This window comes from Siphateles boraxobius, unplaced genomic scaffold (assembly GCF_051911475.1).
Source record: "Siphateles boraxobius isolate OS27281-9 unplaced genomic scaffold, OSU_SipBor_1 68, whole genome shotgun sequence".
NCBI lineage: Eukaryota > Metazoa > Chordata > Actinopteri > Cypriniformes > Leuciscidae > Siphateles > Siphateles boraxobius.
This window is the reverse complement of record NW_027509195.1, coordinates 11,767,501-11,793,344: the sequence shown is the minus strand read 5'-3', so window position 1 is coordinate 11,793,344 and position 25,844 is coordinate 11,767,501. Positions and strand designations below refer to the sequence as shown.

Sequence of the window (25,844 nt, the reverse complement as noted above, 5' to 3'; positions counted from 1 at the left end):
TCTTTCGACCAGCCGGCCTGCCTTCTCAATCGCCCGTTTTGTTTCTGCCTTTAATGAACAGTTGGATTCTTTTATTTCTCTACAAGTGCTGGATTTGTCTTATCAACCTCGTTCCCTTTGAGGGTTGCCAATTGGTTTTATCCACGGATGTATCATTTCCTAGGCTTCCTCTTTTTTCCCCGCACAAAGAGAAAGAACCACTTCGTCAACAACCCTCTACGGAGAGACAGATTAAGAACCTCAACATCACCTAGCTTCCAGCGCCGCTCCCAACTGGTTTGTGTAAAACTCAATTAAACTGGTCCCTGCTGAATTCCACATTACAGTACATTATACAGAAATTCTTCAAGCGTGATGACAAAGCTGCGTTACAGGAGTGTTTGCTGCCTCCATCTTTGGGGTTTTGGCCTCTCCTCTGCTGAGAAGGAGCTCAAAGACAAAGTAGGAAAACAAACTTTGTGCTTTATTTATCTGTAAAGTGGTAAAGGCGGCCAATGGCCTTGATTGCAGTGTGTAAACAGCTTTAAACGGCTAATGTTCACTAATAGGAGTAGTGCGAGTCCTCTGACGATTGGAAGCAAATATTATCAAATGCTATGACATGTGGGAAATGCTTGTTTTAGCTTTAATCTGGAGGGAGAGAACAATAATACCAGCCTATGTACTCCAGTTGAAACATTATTGAGCAAATGAACGGCTCAATAGTGGCTTTTTCGAATGCTTTGAAATTAAGCCTCTGATGAATGAATGAATGAATGAAACCAGTATGTTTTATAAAAAAATAGTTTTCAAACTGATGAAAGAAAGAAATTGAAATTGAACAGAAATGGATTAAAATGATTAATTGCTATTTGATTACATAACATCTGCCTCTCTAATATCCATCTGTCTTTGCATCTTGCCAAAAATAATTATCATAAAGTATATTTTGTGAAAGAATAATCCCAAATGAGATCTGTCAATTGTTTTTCGTAGACTTAATGTTTCCTCTAATGATCTCAACAGTTTCTCAAACTATGCTTGTATTGGCCATGATCCCAAAATCTTTAAAAAAAATCCCCAAATCTCATTATCTCAAATGTGTCTCCTGAGAAAACAGCAGTATTCTCACATGAACAGCAGTATTCTCACATGAGCAGTATACTCACACTGAGTATTCTCAGAACACTCAAAGTGTGTTCTGATTTGCCAAGACACCAAAGTCAGAGAAAAATCACATTCATACGTCAATGGAGGCAAGCAAAATTGAGATGTTTGCATCTACTGATTCTCAGAGCCAGTGTCTGCTCATAAGGAAATTCGTGAGAAACACATGGACATGAAGATTAATAATATTTAAATGAAACTTCTCTTAGGCATGTCATGTAAATAAGTGAGAAACATTCCGGCCTTAGTTTGGACCAGTGCGTCTCATTCTTATCAGTTTTGTGTGTGTGTGTCCTTTCCTCCTATTTGCCCTGGAAGGCTGGAGATGCTCTGAACCCCCTGTATTGCAGCAGTAGGTGTTTTATGACACACACACACACACACACGTGCCCATGCTGTGAGCGGGTCGGGTGTTCTCCCGTGGTTGGGCTCCAGCCAAACGCCACTCCTTCATGTCTGTTGTGTTTCCTCTCTAGTGCGGCCCAGTACGGGTCAGCGGTTTGAGATGTGCCCTCCAAATACTGCCTCGGTGAAGGTCAGACTGCAGCCCACAACACACTACACACACACATGCATCAGCTGCACTGACTGAACCACAACGTCTCACAGCAGGTTTAAGGTTTATGTTATGTTTAAAGGTGCAATAAGTTGTTTTTAATTGTGCTAGCCGATATGGACATCATCTTGGACTTTATAACGACACAGTTGATGCATGATCATGCAAAAGGAAACATTTTCAGTTACCAATGCCAGAAATATGTCATATTTATTTTGCATCCCGTAGTGTCCAATAATATAAATTAAATAAATATTGACTTATCAAAATGTATTTAATTATTATAAATAAATACATAAATAAATAAAAAGGTGTAAATATGGATTTTATTTATATTTTGGAAATTAAAAAAATATTTACTATAGATAAATATTATTGTAGTAAATATTTATCAAAATGCCATTTCCATTTCTATAAGAAATAAATAAATCTTCTTGTAGTAAATATTTATCAAAATGCCATTTCCATTTCTATAAGAAATCAATAAATAAATAAATCAATCAATCAATTTAATAATTTTTTATTCTAAATTAATTGAAATGTATTAATTTTTAATACATATTTGTAATAAATAAATATTGATGTGTACATATGTATTTAATATATTTTTTGTTAATAAATAAATCAATAAATGTAATACATATTTATTATAAATAAATCAATATTGGTCAGTAAATATGTATTTAATTTATATTATTGGAAATTTGATAAATATTTACAATAAATAAATTGTATTGTAGTAAATATTTATCAAAATGCCATATCCATTATCCATTTTTATTAATAAATCAATCAATCAATTTAATAAATATTTATTATAGATTAATTGCATTTATTTATTTTTAATAAATAATTGTAATCAATCAATACATATGTAAGTGTAAATATGTATTTAATTTATATTATTGGAAATTTGATAAATATTTACTATAAATAAATTGTACTGTAGTAAATATTTATCAAAATGCACTTTCCATTTTTTAATTAATAAATCGATCAATCAATTTAATAACTATTTATTATAAATTAATTGCATTTATTTATTTTTAATAAATTGTAATAAATAAGTAAATACTGACGTGTAAATGTGTATTTATTTGATTAATGACTATATAATTGTAATAAATATTTAATAATCATTAATTGTAAGGAAAGAAAGAAAGAAAGAAAGAAAGAAAGAAAGAAAGAAAGAAAGAAAGAAAGAATTCAGCTGGTCATATAAAGGGACTTTTTCCCCCTCACACCACTGATATTGCTGGAGACTAGATGTAAGCGGTAATACCATTACCGTGACTCACACCCACTTACCAGTCCTTCAGCAAACTAGCCACTACTGACTACTGGCCTATTCAATATTCATCAGCCACATTTATAAGGTTTATAATATGTCTCCCCCCCTTTTCAGATCGCCCCTGACTGGTGATTCTGGATGCAGACGGAGTGGTGGAGCGGTTGCAGTGGGTTCAGGAGAAAGTTTGAACGGGTCTGGAGAGGAAAAAGAGATGTGATGTAATTATCCGTCACTGGCACAGAGGCACAACTCAACTCAGAAGGGATTCGGAGCAGAAAATCGCTGAAATCTGTTTACCAGTGAGCAGAATTCACTTCCTTCACGAGCATTTTGTGAGGACTCTGCCTATCTGAATAATTCATGCAGAAGAGCCATCGGCGAAGCGGAGACTTCACAGGTAGAGCAATTCACAGGATAATCTGAGAGACTTCAGCTCAGAACCAGTTCAGTAGTAAAGCACCCAGAGCGCAGACGTCAAACACTCAATTCAATTATTTCCTAGAAAACACTTATTCACAGAATGCATTTACAGGACCTGTGAAAGTTGTAGAAATCTCCTCTAGCTCACAGTTAAAGGTACATAATCATTTTTAGTGCTAATTAAAAAAGTTTCACACAAAAAAAGTAGCATTTTTGTTTAAACGAAAAGTATCAGCCGTCTAGGAAAAAGCATCTACAGTACATGAACGGGTCACTTCCTCATGAGCGTCACCATTGATATCACATGACCAGATGTACTGTATCTTGCCAATCCATTTACTAATGATAGCAATAGCTTTTAAATAATAAATAATACTTTTCAAGTGATCAAGGGGCTTTATAAAGCATAATTACCTTAATTTTTGTTTTTTATAATTTACTTAAGCAAACCAAATGATATTAACAACAAACACAATAGCAGTTTGTTTTTAATTTACACGACCATTCAAAAGTTTGGGGTCAGTAAGATTTGAAATTAAAACTTTAATTCAGCAAGGATGCATTAGATTTATCAAAAGTGGCAGTAAAACATTTGAGATGTTACAAAAGATTTATTTTGTGAATTAAATGCTTTATTTTGAACTTTCTATTTATTAAAGAATCCTGAAAAAATGAGCAAGGTTTCAACAAAAATATTAGGCAGCGCAAATATTTTCAACATTGACGATAAAAAGAAAAGTTTCTGGAGCAGCAAATCAGTATATTAGAGACTCCCGGAGGAGTTTTGAGATCTATAGTCAAAATAGAATTGACACTCCCTTCGCCAGCAATACTATGACCCTCCAAAATGATTGTGAAAAAAGGCATGACCCTTTTTACCAATAAAAAATGATAATTTATTGATTACTTCTGTACTGGTTTGCGCTTGGCAAAGATGTTCAGATATCTTGATGACTAGAAGACCTACACCAAACGTTCATTAAAAAGGGTCCTGTACAGGGTTGTACAGTGTGACATATCTACGAAAATATTAGTCTTTGCGATTAATAAATAATGCCGGGCGTACACCAAAGGATTTTCACAGTCCCAGACTAAAGACCGGCAGTCTTTAGGAATCTTACTGGAGTCTCGGCTACTTCTCACTGCTGGGTCTACTTCTCACTGCTGATTAATGATGGTTTAGAGGGCAATTACTCAAAGTCGCCTCCTGTCAATTCAAATAATAGTACAACGACGAGCGCTTTTGGGGAGGTGCACGCGCAGGAAGCGGAGGCTCGCGCTGCGGAGCCAGGCGAAAGTAGTAACAAGGCTTAAAGCTAGTGTTATTCTTTCCATGTCCGCGTGCCTCCCATTTTTTGTGACCGAGCAGACAAGTATGTAGGTTAAAACCGCGAAAGCGCTGGGAAAAGCCAATCTACTGCGCATGCGTGGAATGCGTTCACCGAGCGGACCTCAGCAGACAGTATAAATACAAGTAGTCCGCGTCCGTGCTGTCCGCAGCTGTGCATGTGCGCGTCCAAACTGGAGTATAACTGAGCCTTGAGTCCCAATATTGTAAAACTCAACATACATTCACATCACATGTTAAAGGGATAGTTCACCCAAAAATTAAAATTCTGTCAGTATTTACTCACCCTCATGTTGTTCCAACCCCGTAAGACCATCGTTCATCTTCGGAACACGAATTAATATATTTTTGATGAAATCTGAGAGCTGGATCACTCCTCCATACTAGTCCATAGGCTTCTTCAGGGATTGAAACATGCCGGCCCCGAAAAGTTATTAAAGACATCGTTAAAATAGTCCAAGTGACTACAGTGGCTCAATCTTAAGTTTATCAAAAGACGAGAATACTTTTGTGCGCAAAAAAAAAAAAAATATAGCGACTTTATTTCAACTATTCATTTCCTTCTCTGTGGGCCTCGAGTCAGTTCACTAGTGTAATAGCGTAAGCTTCTGTTGTTGTACGTCACACGCATTACCCACATGACCAGCGTTGGCCAATAGTGAGCCTACGTGTGACGTAGCTATACGCAATCACACTACATTAACTGACTAGAGAAGCCTATGGAGGAGTGATCCAGCTCTCAGATTTAATCAAAAATATCTTAATTCGTGTTCCGAAGAAGAACGAAGGTCTTACGGGGTTGGAACAACATGAGGGTGAGTAATTACTGACAGAATTTTCATTTTTGGGTGAACTATCCCTTTAATGCAGCGGACTTACAGGACACTGCACTTATTCGCAATTACAAAAGTGCATTACATGACCCTCCCCTATTTTCCTCCAGTGGTGCATTCCATAAATACCGAACGGTCCCTTAGAATGATTTCTGAAGGATCATGTGACATTGGAGACTGGAGTAATGATACTGAAAATTCATCCCAGGAATAAATGATATATAAAAAAATATTTAAATAATTAATAGTAATAATTTTCACAATATTATTATTTTACTTTATTTTTGATCAAATAAATTCAGATTTGGTAAGCATAAACATATCTTCTTTCAAAAACATACCTTACCTTTTTTTAATAGTAGTGTTTTTTGATAAAACAGTATAGAATATTGGTAATCAGCCAAAACATGAAAAGATTGATCAGCTTATCAGAACTAAATTTGAATATCAGTGCATCACTAATGACACAACATAACAATAGAGCCTGTTAATCACTTTATTAACCCATATCAATGTAAAGTCCAATTCCTTTGGGCTAAAGACAACTGGTGTAAAAAAAGTGCCCACATATACATTATATCTGACTCATTCAGTTATGATTTAAATTGCATTATTTATTGTGATTTCTTCTGTGCAATCATTACAATTGTATTTGTGTGTCATTTTGTATTGACATGCCCAGAAAGCATGACATATTCTCAATACAATTCCTCAAATTGAAATACAGTTTTTCTAATCTGGTCCAGCAAGCATTGTTATTGTTTAGTTTTTATTCTCTCCTAGTAACAACTGCAACCTCTTACACACTCAAGCTGTATGAAAGAAAGACACACACACACACACACACACACACACACACACACACACACACACACACACACACACACACACACACACACACACACACACACACACACACACACACACACACACACACACACACACACACAACCGCAGAATTTAATTACCCTGCAATGAATGTACTAGCGGCACAGAGCATCCTCTTGAAAAAGCCAACGTATCTGTGTTCGCTGCCGAGACGATGATCAATGTTTCTCTCCGCCACCCACTGAAAAAAACCACAGAGGTTCACTTGCCTAATTCTTGACATGAAATATTACCCGCACCACTCCAGAAAGCGTTGCCGTTTGGATGCTGGGACAGATAGCATCCATCCTTTTGCTATAAGAAACAAACAAACAAACAAAAAGCTCTTCGACCTTTCACCCAACACGGGACGTACAACTGATAAGTAGCGCCAATTTCTTTTCTCTTCTGTACATTTTTTGTGCCTTTGGCCCAAGTTTCACCTTGCTGAGCCCATGCCCTTTATTTAAGGTAGTAATGGCTGCCGAGTCGCCTCCAGCTTTCTCAGTTTTGTCAGTCATGAAAGGGGGAGAAAGGAAGATAAATCTTATTTCGCCAGCTAAGGGCATCTATCTCCACGGCAGAATGAGAAGCCAGCCCAAGAAACACTCGCCGTGTGCGTTAGGCGGCTCCGGCTTTAAGCCTTGTCCTCTCTGATCAAACCAGGATTTATGGAAGCATCATAACTTCCGACAACATCCAGGAGCTTATTAATTTTATATGTTTCTGTCCATTCTCTGATATTCCCAGCCTTGACAGTCACTCAAGATAAGCCAAAAGCTCCTGACAGGATATAGTGTGTATATATTTTTCTCTTTTCTCCTCCTGAATAGTTTGCAGTTGAAACCTTGAGAGGCATTGGCGGGAGTTGATTTGTCGACCGTCTTTTTTTTGTCTTCTCCCTCTTGTTGCCACACCTAACGGTCTTTAAATCAAGCCGAAGCCCGGCTCGAGTGAAAAGCAGGTAACCTCGCAGCGACCGGAAACCAGAAATCACCCACACTTGTAAGCACACACAGAGAGTGGATGAAAAACCTGCAACTGATCGTCAATCCGAGTGCAGTGGCACCGCAAACGGATGTAAAAGTGTGATTTGTGTCATTTCTGCACCACTAGTGGCACAAAACTGAATTACAAAAATAATGATGGCAGCAAAATTCATGCGTACAGCTGTTAAGATTGCTGTGGAACATAAACCCACAAATATCTCCTTTGTAGTATTCATTAAAAACAAACAAAAACTTATAAATACGGAACAATTTCCTGTTGATATAGTCATTTAAAATTCCCCAATTATGCTATTTGAAAGATTCCTAATTTTGTTTTGGAGGTCTTCTATAATAGGTTTACAGGTAAACTATAAAAAGTTTAATTTTCTCATAATATAGATTGCCCATCACCTCATTTCTCAAAGAGTCTGAAAACCTTAAGCCTACTCTGCTCTGATTGGTCATATGGCCCAGTCTATTGTGATTGGTTTACTCTGCTCTGATTGGTCAGACGGTTCAGCCTGTTGTGATTGGTCTACTTTGCTCTGATTGGACAGACGGTCCAGTCTGTTAAGATTGGTCTACTCTGCTCTGATTGGTCAAATGGCCCAGTCTATTGTGATTGGTTTACTCTGCTCTGATTGGTCAGACGGTTCAGCCTGTTGTGATTGGTCTACTTTGCTCTGATTGGACAGACGGTCCACTCTGTTGTGATTGGTCTACTCTGCTCTGATTGGTCAGACGGCCCAGTCTATTGTGATTGGTTTACTCGTCTCTGATTGGTCAGACGGTTCAGCCTGTTGTGATTGGTCTATTTTGCTCTGATTGGACAGACGGTCCAGTCTGTTGTGATTGGCCTACTCAGCTTTGATATGTCAGACGGTCCAGTCTGTTGTGATTCTTCTACTCTGCTCTGATTGGTCAGATTTCCCTGTCTATTGTGATTGGTTTACTCTACTCTAATTGGTCAGACGGTCCAGTCTGTTGTGATTGGTCTACTCTGCTCTAATTGGTCAGACGGCCCAGTTTATTGTAATTGGTTTACTGCTCTGATTGGTCAGATGTCCCAGTCTATTGTGATTGGTTTACTCTGCTCTGATTGGTCAGACAGTTCAGTCTGTTGTGATTGGTCTACTCTGCTCTAATCTGTCAGATGTCCCTGTCTCTTGTGATTGGTTTACTCTGCTCTGATTGGTCAGACAGCTCAGTCTGTTGTGATTGGCCTACTCTGCTCTAATTGGTCAGATATCCCAGTCTATTGTGATTGGTTTACTCTGCTCTGATTGATCAGACACCTCAGTCTGTTGTGATTGGTCTACTCTGCTCTGATTGGTCAGATTTCCCAGTCTATTGTGATTGGTTAACTCTGCTCTAATTGGTCAGACGGTCCAGTCTGTTGTGATTGATCTACTCTGCTCTAATTGGTCAGACGGCCCAGTTTATTGTAATTGGTTTACTCTGCTCTGATTGGTCAGATATCCCAGTCTATTGTGATTGGTTTACTCTGCTCTGATTGGTCAGACAGCTCAGTCTGTTGTGATTGGTCTACTCTGCTCTAATTGGTCAGATGGCCCAGTTTATTGTAATTAGTTTACTCTGCTCTGATTGGTCAGATGTCCCAGTCTATTGTGATTGGTTTACTCTGCTCTGATTGGTCAGACAACTCAGTCTGTTTTGGTTGGTCTACTCTGCTCTAATTGGTCAGATGGCCCAGTCTGTTGTGATTGGTTTACTCTGCTCTAAATGGTCAGATGGCCCAGTCTGTTGTAATTGCTTTACTCTGCTCTGATTGGTCAGATGTCCCAGTCTGTTGTGATGGGTCTACTCTGCTCTGGGGCCAGTTGCATAAACATAGCCAATATGTTAGGACTGTGTCTTAAGTTCTAGTATGACCAACTAACAGTTAGTCAAGGGGCAATTACTCTTACTTTTTAGCATCAAATTAGACCAATCTACGTTTATATATAACTGAATAAAACGGTTATGAACAGTTTAAAAGAAAAAAATGTGATGACTAACTTTTAAGACTAGTCTTAGCCGTTTATGCAATTGGCCCCTGATTGGTCAGATGTCCCAGTCTGTTGTGATTGGTTTACCGCTTACAGCGCGTGTTAGAAACAAAAGATCCATTACCATATCTGAATTTCAGCACCGGAGGCTTCCTTGATACACATTCCTTGATACGCATTGTTTTGTGTATTGCACAAAATGATGACTGGCAGCAACTTTACAAAAAGTTGCAGAACGATGCAATTGACCCTTTCCAGTATCAATTCTAGCGCGAGTCCACACCCTTTTGAAGTGCATGCGAAGTGGAATCGCAGCACTGAAAACAGCATCTTCTCAACATGTCAATAACACAAACCAAACTCTTCCAGACCTCAGCTACTATTACAGAGTCAAAGTGCGGGTCAAAGTAGACACTCTTTGCTGGCAGACAATAAAAACAACAGGCTGGCATGTAAATGTGTTACAATATTACATAGGTTTGTAACAGGAAGTGAGACAGGAATTGCTGACAACTAATTTCCGCAGTTCATAATCAATTCTTCTTTTAGGAAACAAAACATTTATTTGTCGTGCACTTTGATCTTTGAAACTTTGCAGACATTTTACATTCACAAACAGTTATATTACACACTGCATGAAAGGTAAAATTTGAAAAAAAGCATAATAGGGACACTTTAATAATTGTAATTGAGGGTTTTAAAACTCGAGTTATAACATGATTTACAACCATCATTTTTATTTGGAACAATACTTTTAAATAGCGCCCCCTTCCTGCAGTAGCCTTGAATTCACCACAGCTTTCCCAAAGACCTCACTTTATTCTCTTAATTTTTCCTTCTATCGAAATAAAATAGTTTCATTTAAAAATATCACATAAATTGACTGCTGTACTTAAAACACTAAAGCCAGTGATGTTTCTCATTCCTGATGATTTGTAATCATCTGGTTTCTAACAACTATAAAATTCATTTGTCATTCTAAAACATCCAATGCAAAGTCAATTTTTGTACTTATGCATTTAATATATATATATATATATATATATATATATATATATATATATATATATATATATATATTTATTATATACACAAATTAACCACTACATCTCAAATAATACATTTACGTACTTAATTTGCGTAGCAGGTCATGCGGGATTATTGTGCGGATTTTGTTCAGATCCCGTTTCATTGCTTTTCACATCATGGCACCATAAGTTCATGTGCCATAAAGTTTGATGTGCCTCTATAAACAGTAATGACCTCTGCCATGTAAGGATGATGACAACATTAGGCTCTCTTTATGACAATACCCACAGAGACTGGACAGATGGCGCTACCCTCACCTCATCCCCAAACTCTCCCTCCCTCTGCAGTGTAGTGAACAGGAATGGAGCAGAAAGGGCTTGTTATCCAGAGCGTTAGTTATGGGGTGGTTAGGAGGCTTGTTTATGGTCTGAGGGATGAATATGAGAAGGACAGGCAAACTATACTGACACAACATACAGTATGTCACAATAATTATGACTATTATTTGGGTTGAGTGATTTATTGAAACAAAGTGAGCAAAATAAAATGTCGGATTCGGATAATTATTGCTATGAGTCAGCTCCTTTAAATAAATAAATTGATTGGGTTCACTAAACCAGTCTGAAAGATTTGTTCACAAATCACCAACATCTCTAAGTTCGGTAGCAGAAATAAGTAAGTTCAAATAATTTGGTAACACAATAAGGTTCATTTGTTAATATTAGTTAATGTATTACCTAACATGCACTAACCATGAGCAATACATTTGTTGAATTTGTTCATATTTTTTAACGTTAGCTAATAAAAATACAGCTGTTCATAGTTTGTTCATGTTAGTTCACAGTGCATTAACTAATGTTAACAAATACAACTCTTGATTTTAATAATGTATTAATAAATGCTGAAATTAACATTAACAATGATTAATAAATGCTGTAGAAGGGCAGTTCATTATTGATTCAGGTTAACTAGTGCAGTTAAATAATGTTAACTAATAAACCTTATTGTAAAATGTTACCAATAATTTCTGTGAATCAGTTCAAACTGTCCTTTGTCAAAAACAATTTTTTTATGGACATTTATGGACAAAGATCTGAAGAAAGAGAGATTTGATTTGAGCGAAACACATCTTGGATAAAGTGATCTGGTGCTCAGGTTTGGGAGAGGAGAGAGAGAGAGGTAGAGAGTAAATGGATATAAAACCATCACACAGGTCACCAGACACCCACTGTGTGAGGATAGATGGCGGTCCAGTCATGTTGTCTCCTTGGCCGCAGGGCTGCACTCTTTATGCAGCTAAAAATTACTGTCAGCCCCCATGTTACCTCTTCCGATAGGTCACCAATGCCACACACACGTTACATTCACACATTTACTGTACATCATCACTGGCTCTGACGTTAAAGGTAATGGAAATTCGGTTATCATTCACTCACCCCTCATGTTGTTCCAACACTTTACACATTTTTTCTTGCGTTGAACCCAAGAGTATACATTTCCCTATACAATAAAACTGGCCGTTAAAATTTTCCTTTCTCCAAGAATAAAACCATTTTTATGCCTGGGTTTTAAATGGTCAATTTGTTCTATTCATTTCTGAGATTTCAGAGGGTTCAAGAGCTTGTAAGGCAAAAAGAATATATAGGCTCTTTCAGGAGAGTAATTTTCCATTCAATTATTCTATAGTTAAACACTCACAGATATGTCAACGACTCTTTTTCAAGTGCTCCTTGTTGATTATGCTGTAAGAACGTATGATGATATTCATAATCACATTAGCTTTCGCTTCTTAATCGTTTGGTGATAAGTGCTCCATTCTGCCCGTGTTTAAAGCGACTCGAGTCCAAACTTAAAATCAACACACAGGAAAGCTTCTAAATCCACTTATGCTGATGTCCAAAGGCGCAAGATAGATAATCACAATAATGTGCTTAAACATGGTGAAAAATGTCTGCAGATGGAAAAATAGCTACTGTGTGGGTGGATTTTACCGATTTAGAAACAGGAAATGAGCATCACGGTACATATAGATCGGGTGTGAAAAATCTCAGCAATTGTCACCCCACTGTACCCAAAGAAGAAATAAACATGAAAATACAGCTGCTCTTTCTACCCTAGACATCTATTTTACTGATCTCACATGCATTGAATATCAAGGAAATATGTGTCCTGAAAAATCACACCTGTCTTTGTGACAGCCAAAGGCTCTGGAAACAGAAAAAAAAAGAGATCGGTCTCTGCCTGTCAATCATTCTGGAGGGAGGGTGTATCCAGGTTTTTTTAAAAATTTTTTTAAATTTTCTAACTCTTATAGTTCCGATTTTATTTGCATTACTCGACTATAGCAAACAGTTCATGTAATTTAAAGATTTTTAATGATTTTAAATAAAATACTTTTAAAATGGCTTTTTTTTAAATTACAGTAATGAGAAGTTGAGGGAAATTGTGCTTAAATTCATTAAAAAAAAACGTAGCCCTATTTTATTAATTAATATTTTATTATCATTTTTTATTTCATATAAAATCTTAATCTTTTTTTTCTTTTTTTTCTCTTTATATGACCAGGACATGCTTAAAGCATGTTTATATACTATATTATTTAAGTAGCCTCCATGAAGAGTAACAGATGCTGTGCAATAATCCGCTGATGTATTGTGGGATGCAGGAAGTGTATTGTTTACGGTCTCTTGAAGGCTCCGCTCCAGACAGTGTTAAAAAGCTCAGCTCTCACAATGACACTGAGATCAGTCTGCCCTCTGGAAATCGATGCACGGGCATTTTTCAACATCGATTATACAATTATGCAGGTTAAATCATCAAGCCCACACACACTCTTACAAGACACACACGCACTCTTGAAACACACATTCACTCACTCCAGGTGCAGGTACTTCATGAGCTGATTAGAAATGCCATGGGGGAGTTGAACATCACTCTTAGCAGCTCCAGAGCTACACAATTGAATCATAATTAATAGTAGCAGCAGGAGGTTGTGATCCACACACACTCAAACACACACACACACACACACACACACACACACACACACACACACACACACACACACACACACACACACACACACACACACACACACACACACACACACACACACACACACACACACACACACACACACACAGAGCTACTAAAGTGAAACAGCACTAAAAGTCTCCTCCTTAAAGAACCAGTAATTCATATTTGAAACTACACCATGCTAGTACCATGTTTTTTCATTTACCATAGTTTTACCATGTTTATTAATATGCAGCATGGTAATATCACTTTGCTTGAACAGGCAGCATGGTAATTCTTTTTAGAAAATTAAACAGAGTATTATGTTTTTATTTTATTTTATTATTGTACCATAATACCATGTTTTTCCAAATATGTACCATGGTAATATCATGCTTCTTTTGAATATGTACAATGGTAATACCATGATTTTTAATTACCTTTGAATACCATATTTTTCAGAAAGATAATACCATGTTTGCTTTTTAATATGCACCATAGTATCATAGTATTTTTTTATTTTGTTTTTTGTAAGTGTTGTTTTGGTATATATGGTTAAATTCAAATGATGCATGAATATGGTAATTACAGTGGCATTTTATATATCAAAGTACCGTCATCATTGTGACAGTCTCACTCCCGCTTCCACAGGCTGAAAACAGCAGCTGCAATGAAATTATTTTAACTTTCAATCCTCCTGTCATACTAACTATGACTAACTAGACATAAAATGTTTACGTTTGTCAAATATAATGTGTGTAATATTCAACACAATTCCCTTTGTTAGTATACTTTATGTCCAATACATGTGTATGTTTATGTATATGTTTGTGTGTGTGTGTGCTCAACTTAACATTATGCAACTCACTACCCCCCCCACCCCCCCCCACCCCCTCCCCCCCCCCCCCCCCTCTCTCTCTGACCGTCTGTTCTTACAGCCTGACTCACTGCAATCAATTATTGTTACGGTAGAATCATTAATAATTTCCTAATGAAAATGATTCTGTTGATCTCTGTTGTATTTTAATTAAACATAATTACGCTGGCGCTCAGAGCTGTGGTGGGGACCCCTTCAGGGTACAACCCAGTTTTAACACCCTGATAATGAAATTTTACATTGTGTGCAGTTGTTTGGTTATTATGCGTTGCAGTATTTTCCGCTGTTCAAAGATAAGAGATAATAACCCTGGCACCTCCGTGTGCTTTGCCTCCGTGCCTTTCAAAGAGGAAGATGAAATGAAAACAATTTAATGGCCTTAACAGTTTAAAACATGACAGCATTTGTCTTTTGTGTCGTTCCAAACTCAGCTGGCATGTGTCCGTCTTCTAGCGCTTTATTGCCAGCGTGAAACCCCTCACCAGCACTGCGCTTACACAAAGACATGCACGCAAATGGAGATAAATATATGTTTGAAGGTTCGGTTTGTACAGTGATGAGAAAGTTCGCTGCCTATTGGGGTTGGGAATCGAGAATTGGTTCTTATTCAGAACCGATTCCAAAAAAATATGGCAACCGAATTATTTGCATGACATTCGGTTATGATAACGCTTCTGTTTTCTGATGCTGAATCTGCAACACCACTGCAAAATAAATCATATTTAGTTGTAAGTTTGAACTGAATGTTATGAGGCAGAAATCGGTGCCAACAATTAATAAAAAGACATGTGATGTGAAAGTATGGTAGCCCATACTCAGAATTTGGCCCATGCATTTAACCCATCCAAGTTAGTGCACACACATTAGGAGCAGTGAGTAGTGAACACACACACACACACACACACACTACAAATCATTGACACACACTGATGTCAGAGTGGCGGAGCTTAAAGAGCTAGTATGTATTAGCAGCTCTGATTACCTCACACAGAAACGCACTGAAAATTTCGAAAACTTTTATCCTTTTAAATTCAAACCGGAGTCACGGACAAAGAGGGAGAGACTCAACAACATGTAGAATACAACTGGACATTTCTGAAGGGTTAGTTGATGAATTTATGTAGCTGATGTGGAGTTAACCATCTTCTAGTCATTGTTTAACATATTCTGTCATGATAATCTACAAATTGCGTTCCCGGGGGTGGGATTTATGTCAATTTATGCCAATAGGGTTAATGATTTCACTAACCCGTGAAGAAGCTCATTGTGGTCCCTACCAGCAGTTTGTTGTAGTCCTTAAGAAGCGATTTCTGTAAAAGAAAATATCTCCCTTTGCACTTTGAGCGCCGTAACTTTAAACAGCAAAGTACACAGTTACACAGTAACTAAAGTTAAAAAGTGAAATCAAAATCATCCCCCCCTTTAAAGAATCAATGAAATCATTGAAGAACTTGAACTGAAACTGGAAGTGGAATCAGAATCTGAACCAGAATTTTATTATCTCTTTATGATTCCCATCCCTGTTAGTGCTTCCCATCACAGAGAGAGTGTGAGAGAAGATTTTGAAAGAAAAGGCTGGAGGTCGAGGCAACGATGGAGGTCAAGGTAACATGTCTCTGCTCTGACTCCGTCACATCAAATGCACAATAGAGATGTGTTGGAGGAGAATCAGATGGAGAGGAATTACAGAATATGAGCTGCACAAAGACACAGTGAATTAGTCCAGTCCTGCGGTCTATGAGCTTATGTAAAACGCTCTCGTTACACTGGTCAATTTCCACACGCACAATGGCCAAATTTCCCCCTCGACACGCTCTATCTGACTGTTCCTGCTTCTAAGAGGCTTAGAGGAAAAATTTAGGTGACCTTTAAATAATCAGACACACTGGAGCAGAATATCTGCCGTCCAAACGCACAAGAGCTCAACTGTCTGGTGCCCAAATTTCAAAAGAATAAATTTGATTTTAAGTGTCATTTCAGTGTCTGACAGGCACATTAACTTATCATCAACACATTTAAGTTACAGAAATAATAACATTGGTTTTAAGACAAAATAAGTGTCAGATTTGCAACAGTTCAAACCTTTCTCAGTCAATTTAGTCACTAAGAGCCAGACATTCAATTCTCACTGTATATCTGGCCAAGAAACGACCACTTACACAGGAAAAGACCATCTGAATGACATGCAAATTGACCAATCAGAGTTTGTTTTGTTTTTGCATGGTGTTTAGAGGGAGCTTTATCTAAAAAAAGTTGATTGCTTAATAATACACAAGAGGAAAAACTTTTAATAATCAAATCCGTGACTGGTTATACAGAAAACACACACGGACACACACACGGACAAACACACAGACACACACACACACACGGACACACACACACACACACACACACACACACACACACACACACACACACACACACACACACACACACACACACACACACACACACACACACACACACACACACACACACACACACACACACACACACACACACACACACACACAGAGCAGAAATGTGTGTAGACTTTGTAATGTTCATTCAAATGTACTAAGTAACCAAAAGTGTCAATAAAAACATAAAAATTGTGAAGTTCTTGCAACGGTCAATCCTGAAATCCAACTAGGATCTATATTCAAAAATGACAATACACATTTAATTTGAGCTAAAACTGTGAAATATTGAGGAAAAAGACGGAGTATAATAAGACAAGTGTTTGTTTACAGTTTTGTTGTCCCAAGTTTCCCTGATTATTCTCGACGCGCTGTTTTCAGGGAGAGTCCTCCATCGGTCGCTCGAAGCCGCCCGCAGGGAATCAAACACACCCAACAGGCCTGAATATAATAGATTAAATTGTAAGGATTGTGGGATTCATTTAATACTGGAGCAAACACAAGTACCGTCTTCACCATGTGTGTCTGTTCATAGAAAGTTGTTTAACGCAGTGAGGTGATGTTGTGTACATAGACTGGACTGTGAACATTCAAGGAGCTGATGCAACTATTCGCAATAAAATGTCAATAAATATGTGCTGTATCCTAAACAAGGATGTCAGCCAATAGGAAAAATGTCCATTATTTTTCTCCTCATTATTTTCTTAAGTCTCATCAGGTTTTTTTTATTTTTCTGTACATATTTATTGATTTTACCTCTCATTTTTTGGCTAATATGCACTGAGCATGTCATGGTATTCAAAGACATAATACTATGGTAATTAAAAATCATGGTATTACCATTGTACATGTCCAAAATAAATAAATCAATATTTTCATGTTAAGGCTGAATTTGATACATGATATCAAAATATCATATAATTAACAAAATATATATTTTTGGTATTAAAATTGTATATTTATAAAATCTCTAAATGAATCAATAAAGAAATAAAGGAAACGCTTCACTTTACAGTACAGTACTTACAGTGTACTTACCTAGACAGTACTGGGTAATATAAGGTAAGTACATGGGTTTAGGGTAGGTTTAGGGGTAGGTTCAGGGTTAGTACCTAGTTATTACCCAGTTATTGTAATTACTATAATTGTACTAGAAGTACATAGTATGTACATGGGAAACAGGACTGTAAAATGAAGCGTTCCCGAAATAAAATGCACAAGTGAATTTAGGCATCATTACGCACAATATAAAAATTCACCATTCATTCTGAGATTTGCTAAATAATATTAAAGACACTTTAACAGTGTTATTAAATGATTTGTTTTTAAATATTAACTTTAAATAAACCTTAGGATGACACCAAAGATACATTTAAAAATAAGAGATAATGAGCATGCATTTACAATTAAATAAACAATCAGACCAATCGACATCTAGAACCGTACATTTTAGTTAAAATATAGTCCAGAACAGCTGAATCGGTGACCTCGCAGTTGAATCGTTCTCTCTCGCTAATAAATAGGAATTATAGAGACTTAACACAACACTCCAGAAATCCTGTTATTAGCCTTTTTGTTTCCCATATTCAGTCTCCTGGCAAAAAGATTAGACGATTTTAAAAAAACTGCATAATCTTCTTTAACAGCTTATCAAAACTTTAATGATTTGCTGATAAAGCGCACAAATGAAGGCGCTGGTAAAGAGGATCAGCCCCCCAGTGCAGTGCAGTGATTAGAAGATGAGAGCTACTGTAAGAAAGGAAAAATCCCACGTCTGCCTCGTGTTCACTTTGAGGGGGAAGAAACTCTGTTTCAGTGCAGAGGAGAGTCATAATCATCTGAAAAACATTCGGCTAAATGAGGGCTCTCACTCTGAAATCCTTGTACTTTGCGTATTTACTTATTTATACATGCATTTCAATGTAATATGCCCATAAAAACGAGTTCATGAGGAACAACACTTCAAATTGTCAGGTCAGCATGCTTCCCTTACACAAATGAATCACGAAAACCAGTTTCTGCTAAAATACAATAGTGTCTACAGTTATTAGTGTTGCTTGTGAGGCTAATAACTCAAATTAGCCAAATTACTAAATTAGTCAATACCTTGTTGAGAAGTGGTCTGCTATAAAGTTTCCAAGCGATTGGACAAGAGAAAGTCTGTTGGATTATATTGAAGGAGTCAAGCCATTTATAGAGACCACCTACAACCTCCTAGCAACTACCCGGCAACACCCTGACAACCATCCAGAAAACCCTAGCAATCATGCAACAATGTTCTGTTAAAAACCCAAAATACAAACAGTGACATATCTTACCTTGACAATCCATGTTGTTTCAACAGTAAAACTGTGCTAACTTGCTACATCTGCATACTGCACATACAATTCACTGCAGGTTACTGCTGAAATGAACACTAGTGGCAGTAAAACAACAACAACTTGTATTCCTGTTCACAAAAATGATGAATACTGGGGCAAATTATTGATTTATAAAGGCTTATTTTCACAGTTCCTTGCACAATATATATGTTATGACCTCAAAACACTAGTAATACATTTTGACATTCGCATCACATTTCCAGCTCCATATGTATGGCTTTTCTAACATTGTAAACTTGCTCAGAAGCTCACCTGATACAGTATTGTACATGCGATGTGGAGCATCAGTTATAAGTCCCGTTAATCAGACTCACAACATTTATCAAAAGTGCTCAAAGTCTTGAATCAAATTAAAATGGCATGTATGCTTCAGCATTAAGTCATTTATAAGAAATGCTTCCCTGCCAATGACGAGTTTTTACGGCTTTCCGTGTTATCACTGTTATAAGGTAGGGAGCGCTATTACGCATCTCCTGAACAAGTGCAGTATCTCCAGATAAAAACACAGGCAAAGAAGAAGCAGAAACGAGCAATGTCATATGTAAGCAGATGCATATGAGAAATAATGCTATCATCAACAATAAACAGCATATAAATCAAAATGGCCTATAATGTTACTGAAAGAAATGTCAACCAAGGAAGTGCTATAGGACTGTGCAAGCTTTGGGGGTGTTGATGGACTCGATCTAATCAATATATGTTTTGATCATCTTTCTGAATCCCATCCAGATGTAGTCTTTGAGAAAACACAATTTTTCTTAACTTTTTGCTCAAACTGTTTTTTTTTTTTAATGAAACTTACCCATATTCAAGTGTTGATAAAAAAAATGCTTGAAGCTAGAGTAAAACTGATTTTTATTTTATTTTTTAAACCACAGGGTCTGTTCTTTCTTTTAATATATTTCATGTTTAGATACATACAACAAAATATTCTGGGGGCCATGACATTTTTGTGAAAATGGCCAAAATTGCGGGTGCTGAGTAGCAATTTATTTTAAAAACCACTGGCGGGAACACTATTGGTTAGGTGTACGCAATAGAGCATTGACCTTTTAGTGCCATTCACTGGATATTTCATTTCCAAAATGCCACGATACATACATCAACCAACGTGATGAAAAATGTTGCCAGATTCATGTTCATCTGACGTCATTCATCTGTAAAACTAAACATGCCTTTACTGAAAATTTGCTAAAAAGTGTTGTGAAACATGCGAGAAGCATCGTAATATGATTTTGAAGAAATGTATCCACAGGCATTTCCAAAGACCCAGGGTTGGAATTAATTTTGATTTTACAGTAATAATAACTGTAGTGTCCTGGTAGAAACAACAGTGGGGTTAGCACTGTAAGAGTTATAAAGTGTTGCTAGTTGTGCATTCACACTCATACTGTGTGGAGTTTAGACAGCATGGATGGGTTATTAAATCTTAATGTTGCGTTTGAAGCCCAGATGATTCGCTACACATGTGCAGTTTGACGCATGAGGAAACGTGTGTATCCATCACGTCTGTCTTAGGGCCATCCGCTGTTGACAAGCATTTGCAAACACAGAGAATTATGTCATTAAAGCAAATGTCAGCGAATGACATTTGTCACAGCAAAATCACAATGACCTGTGACCCCACGACCTTACATCACAAATCGCAATGCTAATAGATGTGAGAGACACGGGAACCAAAGCCAAACTAGACATCTTTGAGCACGAGCTGTACACAAACACAGGTCTAAAAGTAAGAAAGAAAGAAAGAAAAGCGATGTAGATAGCCGAAGTGTGCGGTGCATGTGTGTTTGGTACGGGGCAGATAAAGCGTCATCTTACCTTTGCTGTAAACCACACAGTTGTTCTTGTTGTCGTCTGTTCCCTGCCAAGTCACATCCAGCAGCCACCTGGGGCCTGCGTTCAACACCAGCGGGACATGAGGCTTCGTCTTCTGCAGAGGTGGAGATAACACACACACATACACACAATCATTTGCTTATTTGGGGGAGAGTTTAGCAACAAGCTCATAATCATTAGGAACTTTATGAAATTCAACAGGGATCAACAATAAAGATCTGATTTTTTCCCCGTTCACATTTTTACTTGCATTGTGACAGTTTTGGGTCAGTTGATGGAACTGACACTTGTTTTGCTACTAAACAATATACAAGTATCTTGTACATTTTTTTTTACGACAAGTCTTCATTTGTTAACATTAGTCAATGTATTAACTAACATGAACTAACAATGAGCAATACATGTATTACTGGATTTATTAATCTTTGTTAATTTTAGTCGTTCATTGTTTGTTCAAGTTAGTTCACAGTGCATTAACTAATGTTAACAAATACAACTTTTGATTTTAATAATGTATTAGTAAATGTTGAAATTAACATTAGCTTACAAGAATTAAAAATAAACAATACTCCTAGAGCATTTATTAATCTTAGTAAAAGTAAAACGAATGAAACATGTTACCTTCTTTTTGTTTTACAAACTTAAATGTTTAGTTTTCTGTCATGTATTCTACATTGTTGTTGCAAATTCTGCTGATTTGTCACAAAGATCATAATTGATTCAATATTATTTAGCTAACTAACATAGATGAGGTTTTTTTGAATATACAAAAATGTCTGGAAGCATCAATGATTTATGGAGATACATTGCAGTTGTATAACTTCCAGCTTGTGGGATATTTTCCTTGAGCAAAGAAAAAACATTTTAATGAACATTTAATCAAATTTTTGTAATTTTTTCCCCCCAAATGAAACAAAAAATATGAATATACTTTTATTCAGCAAAGAATGACTTCTGAAGGATCATGTGACACAGAAGACTGGAGAAATTCAGTCTTGTCATCACATGAATAAATTACATTCTAAAATATATCCAAACAGCTTTTTCAAATTGTATAAATAATTCACAAAATAACAGTTTTCACTGTATTTTTGATCAAATCAGTGCAGCCTTGGTGAACATAAGATACTTCTATCAAAACTGTTGACATTAATGTCAACAAATCACGATTTGCAATTAAACATCATAGAAATCCTAATGTTTTAAATTTCTGCGAAGTGTAAAAATAGTAAGTGTTGTATTGGAAACATGGCTTATTAAACTTGATTTAACATCCTTCAGTAAAAATAAATGAATAAAACACAAAAGTGAACCTTTTTAGGACAGGCAAAAGAATAATATGACTGGTCTCTCCTGTGGATGAAGAGAGGACAATTCCCTGATATATGTACACATGATGAGACCTGACACTGAAACTCAGACATTTTCTAAAGTTTAATGGTGTTTTCAGTATCAATAACCTCTACAGCGTCCTCGCATTTAACTCCAAAGAGTGTGGAATTATCAGCCTGAATTTTTCCCAGCGATCCAGTTTCTGATCTCTCCGATTACGCCCTGATTCTCAGGTGCCTGGGAATTGCAAAAAGAATGCGGGCAGCTTTCGGCGAGCGTTCAGGACTGAACTTTGGCCACATTGTGCCTCCCTATCGCCACAATCTCACTATTTCCTGCAACGAGCAGAGAAGAATTTAAAGAATCAGTATCCATTTCAAAGGCCGATTGAGGTTAAGTTTTATAATGCTCCGGCAAATTATTCCGAATGTGTAACGTCATTTTTCTTTTCTGGCCGGGGTCGAAGCGCACAGCTTCAAGTTCTATCTATAAGGTGAAAGCGGTAAGATAGAGAAAAAGCTACTAAAATGAACTCGCACCCTTTTGTGGAGAAAGAGACACTGCTGGTGCCCGGCTGTTCTCTATGCAAGTTTTTTTCTTCCATTTCATTTTTCAAATGGCTTTTTTTAAAGGGCAATGAAAGCTCACTCCGAGGCAGGATTGGTAGAGATCTTGGACAGCTGTTACAGTAGCCCATTACTGGCAGGCAAAATGTCTGTCTTTCTGGGCCATTAGACGTGACGCCCCAGGCACACCTTCATTAGAGTGCAGCAGAAATAGTTTAGCTAAGTGAAAATGGGCTGGAGTCACTCTCAAGCAGCTCACGTGACATCATTTCCTTTCCCGAGTCTACATCCCCTGAGCTGTTGCAAGGTGTGCATTCACAACAGATTGGATGTCAGAAACACATGAGAAATGTTGTCAATTTGGTCACTTTTCTCCTTAAATTCTTTAGTGGAAACAAGCATATATTGTACAGATTTAAAAATAATGTGGGTAGCAAATTAGATTATTTGGTCTTGAGACAATATTTGAGTTCAAATTGATAGAAAATTGATAGAAAAAGACAGAAAATCTCTACCCTGAAAAACAGGTTTCTCTCAGAAATTGCTAGCACATTTCACATATACAGAAATTACAAAGAAATGGCAAGTAACATTGAATTATATCTGAACTTTTCAAGATAGACATCTTGAAAACATACTCCGATAATGTTTTATTTACAGCTTTGAATAACATTTTTTTTTACAGTGTAGGGATACTTGTGAAATTACAAAGATCTTTTTGTCAAGAAATAAATGAGATATTAAAAATATCTCATTTGTGTTATTATTATGCTTATCCATTTGCTCTCAATCTAATTTAGGTTATACAATTGAGTTATATATATTTTTTATATGATATCTTCATTATTCTATCAAACTACAGGAGGAATCTTGTCTTAAAGGGTGTTTTGACCCTCACCTGGACGTCTACATGGGCATCTTTTCATACACTGGCAGCGAGACAACCCTCAGTCATTTAACATGGCTCCCGTTTCACATCTCAAATTAGCCATACAATAACGTCTTATATCCAGGCTGACCTGAGAATTTTACAGGCCTGTCAAAGAGCACCACAGACAGTCTGATTGTTGCCACGACAACTATCTAAAATGAGAATCAGATTAACCCTTTCTCTGATCCCCACCGTCTGGAGTCATCTCTTATTCAGAAGCAAAGGTCCGCCCTGTCTGTTTCTCTCTCTCTCAAGGCCCAGAAGTTCCCCAGATAAAGCAGCTAATGATGCAATTCATCCACACATGTACATTTTAAAATGTAGATGTGTATCATGAGACTTAAATTCTGCCATTCATCAATATTTTTCATAAACTATAGCTGCAGTACTGCATACTGTGTAGTACATGCTTTCATAAAACAGTATGCATTGCGTAGGCAAATGTTTCAAACAGTAGCATTTCAAAATAAATGACCTGCATTAATTCAGTGTGGCTTGCTTATCATCTCTGATAAGCCATACAGAGGTATTCAGTGGAATGAAGTGTTGTTTCACTAGGTGTGCAGTACAGTTTACAAAAATGACAATAACATTAAGAACACATAGTGAGTAATACCATTACTTCACTGTAAACATAAACAATACTCTTTATACTGGTTTCAAATGATCATTTTATACATATTTCTGTCATGACAATTCTCAAAGTGTTTGGTATGGTAATCATTATGGCAATATGTTTGGTCTTGATGTAATAGATCTGCTATGCTGCTGCAGAGCAACTACGGGACTTGCTACTGCCAACACTACACGCTGCTGTGAACAAGACCTGCTGCTGCTGTACAATATAGCATACATGAATTACCCGTAGCAGATCTATACAGGTGGAGCTGGGGAAGGGGGAGGTTTCTGAATGCGACTGTTACAGAAAATGCTAACCAAGTATTTGAAGGTTGAGCAGTGAACTCATTGGATACTAATACAGCAGGAACCAATCAGATGTGCCCTATAGATAATGATGTGATTGCAAGCAGATTGAGTTAAGGATCTATCAGCTTGTGCCATCTAGAGTTTCATGACTGAACTTTGTTTTTATAAAAATGTTATTTTTTGTATAAAAATATCTTCAAGAGTCAGAAAATTGTGATTAACATAATTCACGCTGGAAACAGAAGGTTTAGACTACTGCATTGTGGCAAACAGTATGCTCGGGTTGTACAGTATACTGTGCATTTATGCAAATATGGTTGTTCACTCATGTACAGTATAATAGAAATACACAATATTTGCAAGATTTGCATACTGTGCAATACATATCTGTATTATGCTATTATGAATGTACTCAGAGTTGATCTTTCAGATGCATCTGTGGAAACTGACCATTTGTTTAAAAAATATACAGTGTAATCTGTGATTGTAGACATCTGAATATCATAGAGACACTCTAAATCTGCTGCAATATGTTCGCATGAGCAATGCAAGTTTAATATAATTAAGTCAAACACAAATGAACAGACGCATACTGTAATAAAACAGTAGATAATGTTTTGCAATCTCACGTCGATGTACAAGTGAAGCGAAAGTATAATTTGCAGACAGATGCTGAGGTGATGCTTGATTTAAGACCTTCACCGGAGGCGCTGTGTGTAAGTAACAGATCTCTAGTCTCACTCCACTGGTTTGCAATCTCTCTCTCTCCATGTGTAAGAGATACAGTGACCAAAACAGTGTAGTCAGCAAGCGAGTGATTACAAACTGATGCTCCAAATTCGCTATAAAATGAAAATCAATATTTCCACAAGTTGCTGCAACATAAAAGATAACCTTCATTGATTTTTCACGACTTAGGCCTGTGTGATAAAATCTAATATAAATTTTCAGCTGGTCGGATTTGGATCAGAGGAGGGAATCAGGGGCTGCCGATAAGTTCCTCGCTAACATCCCTCAGAGTTGGCTTATTTTCCCCCTTCCTCTTCCTTCTCTTTCTCCCCTTTTTTCCTCTCCTCCACCTCTTTC

At 37.0% G+C, this 25,844-nt stretch overlaps 1 protein-coding gene across 5 annotated transcripts in view; it reads right to left on the bottom strand.

The window, feature by feature from the left end:
* The window catches only part of zfpm2a (zinc finger protein, FOG family member 2a), a 174,835-nt gene that overhangs the window by 41,264 nt on the left and 107,727 nt on the right, over positions 1-25,844 (bottom strand). For all 5 annotated transcript variants that reach the window (XM_077214715.1, XM_077214716.1, XM_077214718.1 and 2 more), the window contains one exon: positions 20,985-21,096. In XM_077214715.1, the coding sequence (XP_077070830.1) occupies positions 20,985-21,096 (112 nt within the window). Of the gene's footprint in view, positions 1-20,984; positions 21,097-25,844 lie in introns of those variants that run through there.